Source organism: Caloenas nicobarica, chromosome 16, assembly GCF_036013445.1.
Source record: "Caloenas nicobarica isolate bCalNic1 chromosome 16, bCalNic1.hap1, whole genome shotgun sequence".
NCBI lineage: Eukaryota > Metazoa > Chordata > Aves > Columbiformes > Columbidae > Caloenas > Caloenas nicobarica.
In genome coordinates, this window is record NC_088260.1 from 4,598,523 (window position 1) to 4,611,056 (window position 12,534).

The 12,534-nt window shown below is 45.8% G+C and overlaps 1 protein-coding gene across 6 annotated transcripts in view; it reads right to left on the reverse strand.

Moving 5' to 3' along the window:
- The window catches only part of KDM2B (lysine demethylase 2B), a 115,464-nt gene that overhangs the window by 6,085 nt on the left and 96,845 nt on the right, over positions 1 to 12,534 (reverse strand). For all 6 annotated transcript variants that reach the window (XM_065646776.1, XM_065646777.1, XM_065646775.1 and 3 more), the window contains 4 exons: positions 10,205 to 10,429; positions 6,474 to 6,617; positions 2,633 to 2,719; positions 1,840 to 2,100 (listed from right to left, as the gene is read on the reverse strand). In XM_065646776.1, the coding sequence (XP_065502848.1) occupies positions 1,840 to 2,100; positions 2,633 to 2,719; positions 6,474 to 6,617; positions 10,205 to 10,429 (717 nt within the window). The remainder of the gene's footprint in view (positions 1 to 1,839; positions 2,101 to 2,632; positions 2,720 to 6,473; positions 6,618 to 10,204; positions 10,430 to 12,534) is intronic.

Consider the following 12,534-nt stretch of genomic DNA (forward strand, 5'->3'; position numbering starts at 1 on the left):
GTGTGTGCCAGAGAGAAGAGACACACAAACCAAGACCAGGGAAGACTTCAAGTCTAATCTGATGACTACAAGCAAGAAGCCACCAACTGCGAATGTGAAATAGCTCTAATAAGAAGAGGTCTGGACGGGCAAGAAAAGATGAAGTGCTGTGAACACACTTGTATCAGAAGGTCTGTGATTTCACAATAAACTAATTGGATCAAGTCAACAGATGTGCTGCTGTGCTTCAGATTGTGGTGCACAGCAGAGGAAGCTCATCACCCTGTCTTTAACATATTAAAAAGAGAGAGGCCACAGTAAGTTAATGACAGGTTAGAATAAAAAAAAAAAAAACCACAACATCGGACCATTGTCAGCTTGCAGCATCCTTTGCACAGGGTACTGATGAGCGTTTTGTTTAAAGGTATCAGAGTTCTGTTACCGTGCCAGCTGGGGAGAGGTGATCGATACTTGTGTGTCAGGTCTGTGCTGTGGTACAGAACGCCGACGGGCTGTGCAGCCGGGCAGGATTCAACCACACGGGAAGAGCGAAACATCAGCAGAGAAACAGAGTTTTGTTCCTTGGGTCATCAAAACGCAGCTCGCTGTTGTATTTTAATATGGGACACCAGGACAGAAAATATGAAAGCAGACACTGCGGCTAACCTGTCCTGGGGTGTAAAGGTTTCCATGAGAGAGATTCTGCGGTTTCAAGATGTAAATGGGATAATAAAAAAGCCTGCAGTGGCACAAGGACGTGACTGACAGAGAAACCGCCTCAGCTTTCAGCTCACATGAGGAGACGGGATTAAAAGGGATTGAGAACACACCTATTAAAAAGGCAAAGTATCTTTTTCCTGAAGAATTTGTCATCTTTTCCAAGTTTTAGCTGTTGGAAGAGAAGTAAAAACCCCCAAACACAACATTTTTGTGCTGCCTGATGACGGGTGGTGATGCACAGTGCCTTCCACACACTGAGGCCTTACATGGAGGAATTCAAGCCATCCATAAACCCTGCAGCGAGCCCAGGGGGACAGCAAAAGAAAGCAAAGGAAAGCACGGCCAGAAAGCAGATATGCATAAATAGTATTGGGAATTTTGCTCTCTCACTCCACCAGAGCAAGCCCAACTCCTACACCTGCCTTACGGCAGTGCTCCCACCGTCAAGCCTTGCAGGGCAGACCGATGGCTGCTCCTCACAAACCGCACATGCAATGCAAACCCAGCTACCGATTCCCATTTTAAAACTGGCAGCCGTTTACTCATGAGACACATGAAATCTAGGTCCTTGTTTCTACCTCTGCACACCAGCATTTCCGTATATCCCGAGTACCACATTTTGCAATCCGCGTGACAATTCAGAGTGTCCCTGCCTGGCCCAGGAACTCCGGCTGTTAAATCCAGGGAAAAGCTGTCCCCACATGGCTGTTGTGAGCAGCTCCTCCTCTCTGCAGCTACACCAGGTGTCATTTCTACGGGTCCTGTGACGGGTGTATCGCATGTCCCTGAACCAGCCGCCAAACACGCTGGCCTGCGCCACCGCGTGGAAAGAGGAAAAAGTTCCATTAAAAATCGATTTTCACCTCGTTCCTACTCCAAGCATCTTGTAAAGACTTCTCCGTTAAAGTGTGTTTTCCGGTATTTTGAATAAAGCAGCTGCTATAGCCCAGTGTTTTCAGCCTCTGTTCAAAACTACTGTCCTGCTAGACTGGCAGTTTTCAGAAAGGAAGGTAAAACATCCTGGTTTCTTTTGTAACAATCTGTGATTTCAAGATGAGCTATAAGCCAGAAGGCAAGAGACATCAGCCCCAACCAGCCCACGCGCATCTGTGGAAGCACATGAAAAGCGTTTTGTCATACCCGCTTTCTCAGAGTGGGTTCCTGGGGTTTCTCAAATTTCCTTTTCCTCCACAGATGCACCTCGTCTGACTTTCTCCTCAGTATTGAGTCAACTGGAGGCTTCTTGGAATGTTCCTCCGATTTCCGCCTGGGAGTTTCTTCACAATCCCCTTTCCGTTTTGCAGCGTCTGTCACTTCCTTGTTGTCTCTGTTCATTTTCTGTTCCTTCAGCAACGAGCCTGGGAGATTTGATGCGTATTTGAATCCTGGTCCGCGCTTTTGCTTGTACGCCAAAGAGACACAAAACACAAACAAACTTTATATCTTAGGCCTTTCTCAGCTCTTTATCTAAATTGCCTCCAACACCGGTGTGTTGATCACGTTGTAACAGATAAAATTATTAGCAAGGAGTTAAAGTAGTTTCAACCTTAAAGTCATTTTTGTAAATACACACTTGCAGTGTCTGTCTCAGTTTGCAAAGAAATAATGTTTCACTAATTCCAACAGACACTTCAGGTTTTGCATAATTGCTTCTGGATTTTTATTTTTTAAAGTATTTTCATCTTATAATTTCTAAGCAGCATTGCGCAGAACCAACCTAAATATCCCCTGGGCTTTGGGTGAAGTGTTGGTACATGGAACAAGAATGCAAAAACTATTAGAGAATAGCAAGCCACCAGCTTATTTCCTTCAACTAAACTAAATTAAACACAAAATCAAAACTTGGTATTGGGCAAAATTCTATCTACAAGCCAGAGGGAATGCTTGAGATCATGTATCTCATTCCAGCACCACTTATTCCCATTTAACTCACTTTTCCAGTTTTCCCTGCATGGTTGCACTTTGGACACTCCCAGCAGTTCGGCAGCTCGTCGTTAACCACACCATCCGATTCCTTCACCTGGTGAGAGAGAAACACAACTCAGTTCACAACCGTGCTGCAAACATCTACGGGCAGACCGTTCAGAGGCATTTCGTACAGCTCAGAACTTTCTCTGGTTTGCTGCTCTTCAATGGTCACAGAAAAGAAACCCAGATCCCCGCAGGTGCTGATCCATCCAAGCCTTTGGTCCTGCACAATTAATTACCCCTCTGGTGATGTCAACGGGAGGAAAGCACGCCGGCCAAACTGGTATTTCACAAAGGGTTCAGGTCTGGGCTTTTTATGAAGGTCAGTGACAATCCCAATTAACACAGGGCACATTCTGCTCTTGCAAAAACCACACAAAACAACAAAAAAACCCCAAGCCAGCAACCCCAACCCAACCACAGGACTCTAATCACACCATCTCCAAACATCCTCCCACGACACTGATGTGAAAAGCTCAGTCCTGTCTCCCTCCCGTGTCCCCCGGAGCGAGGCACAGTCTGATCTTTTAATGGGAAGGGATTTTTCCCATACACACGCTCTCACGTACATTAATACCATTCGGCATTTTTAGAAGCAAAGCGCCCTGCACTGTAATCAAGCGTTCCTTAAAATATTTTTCTTTATGGATCAGAACTCGCAGTCCCATGCCGCCAGCCCATGTGCCAATAAAAATGACGGCTGCCAAGTCAGCTGGAGAACTGGAGCTTTTATTCAGCAGACCGGACACGTGAAGGCATTTTGAAGGTTTCTCACACCCACAGTTACCCAGTGTAAGGAAGAGAAATGCCTATTATTTCACTATCTCTGTGAGACTGTAACATTTTGCTTTTTGAAAGAGAAGACACACACTCAGTGTTGCTACACTACAATCAAAGCACAGTCCTGCCCGACACAGCTGGAAAGCTGCTGGTTTCTGAATTTCCATACAGGAGGCTGCGTTGCTGGCCAACTAGGAGATGGGTGTTTCTGAAAAGGCATTTCTGTGAATGAAACTCAGGATGAAAAGTAGAACTAAGGTAGAAACACCCTCCACATAAACATATACTCTCACTGATGGCACATGCAGATTTAAGGGCTTAGTTATATATTCAGAAAAAAGCCTTGAGGGGGAAAGGGGAAAAAAAAAAAGAAAAAAAATTAATTTATTACTCTTGTAGGCAACAAAAACATGATATTGTCAAGACAAATAGCTGGGCACTGGCATGAGCAGCACGGGAGCAGGAGACTGCTGCTGAAACAGGCAGGGGCAGAGATCTGCAGATTTTTCTTGTTTCTGACCCATTTCCTCTGCTCCTCCCAGCCCAGCAAGAACACGCTGGCTGGGCAGGATCAAGCCCCGAGTTTTGGGAACTGCTTCCTCCGGTCTCCCCGCCAGACAGCAGCCGTTCCCGTTTCACCATCCAGCCCGAGGGATGACGTGCCAGTCTCTCTCAGCAAGTCTTCTGGAGTTAATAAATGAGTAAATGAAGTGGGCAGAATTTAAATAGTGTTTTTATCACAACTGTGTGCCTTTGAACCTTCTTTCCCATGGTAGGTGTAAGATACTCCAGGAGTTGTTGTACACATCTCTGCCTCAGGGGAACAACTCCTGGCCCGAGCCCAAGTTGGGAACAAGTTATTTCCCGCACTGAATATAGAACAAATGCTACTGAAGGGAAAGCGTTACAGCTCTGTCCCTTCAGCGAAGTTTAAGGAACTGAACAGATGTGAGGAACTGTGAGCAAACGAATGAGGCACACACAAACCTGCCACTGAATCTGTCCCAAGCCTTTCAGGCTGGGTAGGAGCCAGTTCGGAGCGTTTGCTCTGAACAGCAGGTGGGTGTCTGAGCCGCAGCATGAGGCGTCTTCAGAAACGTACCCGTGGCACGAGGTCAGCAAGGCACAGTCTAAACACGAGACTATGCGACTGCGAAGTCTTCTGGTTCAGGAACATGGAAACGCCAAGACGACACCAAAAGGACATTTAATTGGAGATGAGGACAGTTCACAGGTGCTCCCATCCGTTTACCCAGCAGGGCAGGAAGGGACTTTCTCCAGTGCAGCCAAAGCCGCTGCCCGGGGGCTGCGTCTGCACTCAAAGGTGCTTCCCACAAGGACTATCTATGGGCTCCATCCTCTGGGCTTCAGCTCACGTCAAGGGCTCCAGCAACACGTAAACATGGCAACAAGTTTTTGTCTCTCAGAAAATCATAGAACTTGGGAATAAAGAGCAAGGAGGGATCCAAGGAAGAGGCTCCGTTTTCCTTTTGCTGTTCCCCTGTGCATAGTCTCACCTTGCCTTCCAAGACAATTCTGAAATCCTACCAGAGCCCTTTTGTGTCAGTAAATAAACTGTCCCAGTTACCCCAGCATTTCAGCTCAACTGAGAAATTAGAATATAAGACATACTGTAAATCTCCCATGGTTCAACTTTCAGAAACACCCAAGGTAACATTGTTCCTAGTTAACAAAACAGCACTCAGAACACCATACATGCATAAAAGAACAAACAGCACTGGGTTGATTTCACAGATCTGACCCACATCCTGTGCAACTAGTCCCAAATGTGGTACGGGGTGAGGAAACCAGACTTGAACTGCCACTAGACCACGATCGTGTCCTCTGGACTCAGCTGTGAAGCGTCACTGCCACTACAAAGCGAGAGATGGGAAGCACAGGGAACTTTGAGAAAGGGCTGGAATAGCAAACAGCAGCTACAGGCCAAAACTGAGGGACCTCTGGAAATGAGCAGCTCCTTCCCTTGCTTCACCAGCCCCCAAGCCTTGTTTTAAGCAGAGCCAAGCAAGCAAAGCTCCATTTCAGAGCCCATCTGCAGCAGGAGCTGCAAGCACCAATTTCATGAATCAGGGAAATAGCCACAGTTCTGGTTTCCCAGCTACCTACTTTCTGCTCTAATAAATGACACACACAGAGCTCAGTGCGATGCTACGTACGGCACAAGAAAAATAAAAGGCTGGGAGAGCATCACCCCGGGCCTGCATAAGGAACATAGCTCTCCTCCCAGAGATCCCAGAAGGGCCAAAAGCTGCTTTCTGGGGCATGGTGTGTCAGAATACATTTGCTCTGGCAAATCATGTTAACCATAAACAAATCAGCAACAGGAAACGGCTGATCAGCTGAGACAAACCAGCTCTGGAGAAAGGAGGCTTCTAAATGCTAATACACAAAGATAGGCCCAAAATGACACTTTTGTTACCAGGAAAGAATATAGCTGCTCACAGGACTTAAGTCAGCCAAGGGTGAGCGCTCCTGCAGCCTGGAACTCGCTCAGTTTGTTCTCCAGAGCTGCCGTCTTCCTCCCGCAACATTTGCTGGTAACATCTTTAAAGCAGCTGCCACGGGAAGGCACATCTGTGCCTGGACAAACACCAACAGCGAACTGCTCATTTCTACTTCATGGGACACGGGAAGGAGCTGCCAACACAGGGACTGTGACTAACTCATCCAAAATTCTCGGTCCCTTTGAGCTTCCCATCCCAACTGAAACTCCTCGTTTCCTCAAACAAGAAGCAAAAAAGAAAGAAAGAAAAACAAAAGCAAAAAGCCCACAAGACATTTGCATAGACACACATTTTGGAAGCTGCCCAAAGCCTCTGCTTCCAGGGGATGCTGTTACATCGAAGGATCTCCGTCAGGTCTGCACGGACCACACGGTCACCCTGCTGCTCACACTAACTCTTTGCTCACTTAGATTTCCAAAGATGAAAATGTGAAAGCTTTTACACTAAGGTGATAACCAATCCAGTTTTTGTTTCCAACATGTATCACATCCTTGTACTCACCTTAAGGCATCCTGGGTGTATGATTTCATTACAAATGGAGCATTCCATTAGCATGAGATTAAACTTGCTCTCCTCTTCTTCCACAGTGTCCTCCTTCCCGGCTTCTCCGCACACCAGACACACAGCAGTATGAGGCAACACCGGCTGTTTATACGGATCAGAAAGAAGTCTTCATCAGGACACAGAAGCCATATGGAAACAGAAGAACTCAATGCGAATTTACAGTATCCTCATTTCAAAGAGGAGATAAATAGAGATTTACTGTGCAAACTGCTGAAGGCTCCAGCCCAGCAGAGCAACGAAGGCAAGAAAAACTGGTAACTATCAGGGCTGGGCACCCAGACCAAGCATCACAGGACATGTTTCATGGAATGAAAGTGCCCTCCCTGTAGCAACACAGATTCATGGGGCACTCCAGAGATAGATGAAAATGCTTTTTGTGGGTCACTGGAATCTGTGAGGTGACACAGACATCAGCAGGCAAGTCACTTCACTAATGTACAACGGGAAGGAAAAGCAGCAACCTAGAGCATCGCTGTTCACATCTGTTAAGTTCCACAATCTGACTGGCAATTTGGCAGCTCTCCTTTTTTACAAGCAGGGCAGACAGATGTTACGGGACCCAATCCAGGTCCCGCAGCAAGCCCACAACGGAACCAAGAACAGACCTTCTCCTCACTGACAATCGATTATCCGGGGCCCTGCTCCCACCCTCAGCGCTGCCAAAAGCACCATACAGACACTTAAAAAGAGAATTCCTCTCTTGCAAGTGTCACAAGTGAGAAGCACACTGATTTTTTTCCGTCTTTTGCTGAGGCAGAAAGGTAACTGCAGCATCTCACAGATCTGTCACCTATGTCAAAGCACTGAATGCCAGGATAATTAAAAAGCCACCTTTGTGCTAATGAGGAACAAACTTCTGGTTTGCAGCAATAAGGTATAAGCCTCATTACAAGAAAGAAAAGGAAGATCCTCACAAGAAGCTGCCTGTAATGTGAAATGCAATCGATTAGGTTGCAAGTCCTTAACTATTAAACAGCCAGAGGCAGAAATGTGGCTTTTCACAGCAAGGATCTCTTGTAAATGAAGTGAATAAAATCCCTAAGTGGATACTTGCATACCGAACCTGATCAGTGCAGCAGCAGTCCATCCTTCAGCAGGTTTCCAATAGGGAAAACCGAGGTACAGCCATTAGCACACCAGCATCCGATACATTAGCTATGGCAACGTTTTCCTGCTTCCTCATGCCAGTACTTACCCACGCTCCATTTTAAAAGCATTTTGCAAATGCTATTTAATTCCTACCCTTCCTCCAAGCACAAAATGGGAATCCCCAGGATCCCATTCCACCAGCAGGTAAACCAGAGAAAAGCAAAAGTTGTCCAAAGTCCTAAGAGCTCCATCCACTTGTTTAGTCCAATCTTCCACACAAGTATTTATATCCACGCACAAGAACCAGCATCCCGGGAGCAGCACAGTTGTTCTCGCTGGGCGCAAGGATGCCCCGGGGGATCTCGCGTGTCCTGCCCCGCTGAACAGCAGCCATGCTGTCACAGCTCGCCCTCCCGGCAGAGCCCAGCGCTCCCTTCAGACTTGTCCAGCGCAGCATCAAGTGTCCCAGGCACTCCTGTTCCCTTTCGTGATTGAACTGGTGATGCTGAGGAGTCTCCTCCGAACAGCAGTACAGGCTCTCTTGAGGCTCCAGAGTTTAATGAAAGTCTGTGTCTAGTTAATATGGCCAATGTTATCAGCCAGAGGAAAGCACAGTCCCAGAACCGCAGGGATCATCCCTTCCACAGAGCTTTGCTTTGGTGTTTTGGGCTCTTTTTTTTGGCTGGAAAGTGTTGGGTAGGTACCACCATATATTACTACCGCAATTGTTAGAGAACGTAATGAACAAGAGTAAAGACAATAAGATTGCTTATAGGAATGTAAAGCATCCTTAGAAGTTGCAACAGTTTGACTTGCTAATTTTCTATGCTTTTGCTGCTCTAAGGAAGTCTGTAACACTCCTGCTGCTATTTACGTCGATGGGAACCCATGAAAGTCTTTTTCAGTGCATGCAAGGGTGGGACAAGGAACCAGAGTACCCCAGAGCCCTGTGCTCTAACCACAGCTTCTGGAAATAAAACTGCAGATACCAAGAAGAAAAACGTCTCTTTGTAGAAGACAGGGATGCCAGGATGACTATATTCAGCTAGAAGAGAACGCAGTTCATCTCCAAAAGACTCAGCCTGTGTATCAAGAGTGAAGCAGCTTAGTATGAAACTCTCCTTCATCGGTCAGGACAAGAAAGCACACTGCAGCCCTAATTTAATCTCTCCGCTAAAAAGGCAGCATGATTTCACTATTTCTTCTCCCTGGAGAATAACAAATTCTTCATCCATGCTGTTCAATTCGTGCCACACTCCAGGAAATCAAGTGTTCAAAGAAAAGACACTTGAGCTGCAAAAGCACTCTGTGGAAAGGTAGACATTCTATGTGCTTTACTGAGAGATCCAGCAGAGCTGAATCCAATCCTCTATGTCAAGAACAGCACAGAGCTTAGAACAGGACATGGAGTGAGCTACTGGAGCAGCTACTGGAAACCTTAAGTGCTTATCAGTTTTTTATCAGTGTCAGACTAAGTCATTTAATGCTTCCACTTCGGTTTCCTCATTGGGATTACAGAAAAAAAAAAACCCTAAGTGAAAAGAACAGTAACAAGAGTTGGAGAGAAATCAGTATAGATGGAGTGATATTTCAGTTATGAATAAACAACATTCCTTTCCTTAAAAAAAAAAAAAAGGACAGAAACCCAAACCCTTAACAACAGCACCCAAACCCTTAACAACAGCATAAACAAGACCTTCCAAAGAATTAAGAGAAAAGATGAAGTTAATTTTTACCCTTGACTAGGGGTACTGTGGACATGAGACCTGAGGAGCAGCTCAGTGACAGCCAGTATGAAAGAAACAGATTCAAAAGGTGCTTGAACAACTTAATAGAAGATTAACCTGTCAATATTTGTTAAATACAAATCTATCACTTATGACTCAAGAAGCTTCTAAGCAATGTTACCAGAGCAGCCCAGGAAACTGACTTTGCCTGCTTGCCTTTTTCTGATGTTCACTCCTCCACAGCCATTTCCAGTCCCTGAGGAAAATGAGATCTTGGCTCAATGGCTCTTTGGCTCGTCTGGATCAGATCCCTCCTACATGCCCAGGTCACGGCACACAAATTGAAATTCAGATCTCAAGTAGCCTGGGGCTGGGGTCACCAATGCAAAAATCTTGGAGAATGACAGCCAAGGATCTCTCCATATCTTAAGCTGGTTAAGTAGTTAAGATGGCAAAGCCGGTTGCAAGGCAGCTCTTCCCAGGAAATTCAGAGATCCAAACCAAACAGGCCTCTTCTCCCTTTGAATGAAAACCTCCTACTTTTCCCTTCTCCCAAATCCCCAGAATTTCAGTGTGATTAGAGTGCCCATTTCCACTGTACCGATAATCTCCACATCTACTTTCTCCTTTATGAAGAATGAAAGCCATGCTACTAAGTAGTAGTTAAAGATCTGGGGGGATGAAAAGCAACGGGAAGCAGAGATCTGAACCAAGAGGGCAGGGATTACACTGTTTTGCCCAATGCACTTTAGAGACTACTCTGAGCAGAGTTCTCAGTCCCACATCTTTCACCAGGAGACACAGATATAGGAAAGAAACCTCCAAACGAGCTGTAGCAACAGGTACACTTACTGCAATACACTGCCTCATAATGCAGGACTGTTTCATCCTGCCAGGTCCCCCAAATTTTTTCATGTCTTTGCAGAAGTGACACTCGCCGCACTCTGTCCGCAGACACGCTTCGCACTTGCGGCATCTCGTCCTCCTCCGACGTGCTCCGGCGGTTGTCCGATTAGCTGCGAGCTTCACCGCAGAAGCCGTGCCCAGCTTCCCTTTGGGCCGTCCGACTGCCCTGTTCTGAAAGAGCCAGACACACAAAGTTAATCGCACATCCCACATACCATCTAAACTACAAGACTTCCTTGGACAGGAGCTGTACACACCTTAGATGTAAAAGTAACAGATGTATCAGAATTATACACAGACAGGCAATACTCAGCAGATGTATATGATCACTCTTATAGCTGAAGGAGGAAAAGATGCATTGTAAAAAGACAAAGAAACGAAGACATAAGAGATCCCAAACCTACAGCAAGCCCGCTACAACAGGAGGGCAGGGAGAATCCGGTTATGCACAACAACGTGGGATCGAGTCCCCACTGATGTGCTTGGCTTAGGTCAAGAGATGATCTGCACCATCACTGAGTTCTGGGCTAGGGAGCTCTTTGGATTGTCCTCAGGTTAAGCCAGGAGGTTACTTTCCTCTGCTGGAAGTGGAAGAATCCAAGGAGGCAGCAAAAGTAATTTTGAGGTTACGTACAGCTGAGAAACACTCAGCAGCAATGGCTCAAGCCACAGCAATCTCCCTAAAAAACCAGATCATTAACTACTGCCGAGTGATAAAGTGGGAAATAAACCACAAATACTACAAAACCTTTCCAGAGTAGATCCCCTCACATCCAATACTAGCAAGTGCTCAAAAATAGAACACTAACTGATGCTGTGCAAAGGCTAAAAAGGGCATCTCAGGTCTAGATTTCAATGACCTTTAAGATAGTGGCTAAAGGAGCATGAAAAGATTTTAAATGATTAGGTTAACTGCAACATATTCACTCTGGATATCTAAATTTCATGTTCTCATCAGAAACTCCCTGTTACACACGAGAACTTACAGCTCAAGCCAAACATCGCTAAATACCATGTAATTGTATGGGGCTAATTACGCAAGAATTGGCTTGGCTCATTCTTACTGCTGACAGCTTTCTCCATAAAGATGATAATAATAGCATTGCAAAGTTCATCTGGTTTAGCTTTTACATGGTTTTTCCACTTTCTGCATGTCTCAGCATACGACCAACTGACCATGTTCTGCTCCTGCCGAACTCTGGGCAGTCACCAAGGTAAGGACAGGTTGGCTTTACAAAGCCACGCCGAATTTCCACTGTGGTTTTTAAAAGAAAGGCTAAGGAAACACTTCACTTGATACTACAAAAGCTTCCCGAAGTGTCCTGCTATACAACTGAAGAAAAGCCACATTGCCAAGTATTTGATCTTCCTCCCAGCTGACTTTGCAGAGCTCCAGTGACTTTCAGATGCAGAAGAGCGCTGATACCTTAAGTCTCTATCCAAGGAACCTCAGTGCTGGGAAAGCAGAGACACCAGGAGCTGGACCTCTTGGCTTTCTCTCCCACAGACCTTCTATCGTAACTGAGGTGGGAGAAAACATCACTTAGCTGATGAGGTTACACAGATTTCAGCAAGTTTTTAATTATGCTCCTGCAGAATATTTTTTTTTCTGCTAGAAGGCTGACTCACACTGTGCTGTGTGAACACAGACAAGAGTATCTTCCTTCCCGTGGGCAACCACACCAGGCACCTGGATTTCAGATCCATTTCAGACACTCTAAAGAATAAATATTTACCTTTTAGACCAACTTTTCAGCCTCTCAAGGATAAAGTCAGCACTGGCAGGACTGGCTTAGAACCAACCTCGATAAGAGATAATTTCCTTCCTCAGCACGAATCACCCCTCCGTCCTCTCTGTTAAGAGTCTCCTTCCATAGCAAGGGAAACGAGACGCACGAACCAAAGGCTGGACATCAGTAGAACAAGTTAAACCAAAACACCTTCAACAACCTGGGCAGTTCCGCTCTGCCAACAGCACACGGAAGATTCTGCGCAAGAATCTGACTCCTTCCCACTAGGTCTGAATACGATTAAGTTTTTTAAGAAGGCAAACAACAGTTACAACACTGTCAGAATAGTCTTTTAAAATGCAACCTCTTTCAAGGAAAAATCAAACTCGGTACTTTTCCAGCTGAAAGACAACTCCTGATTCTGCCACAGTAACACGAGCCAAGTCCTAATTCTGAGGACAGCGTTTTAATGCCAGGACGCCGCAAAGATGCAAGGGTAAAAAGGCATCACTTGAACACAGAATTCGAGAATCCCAAAAACAAAAC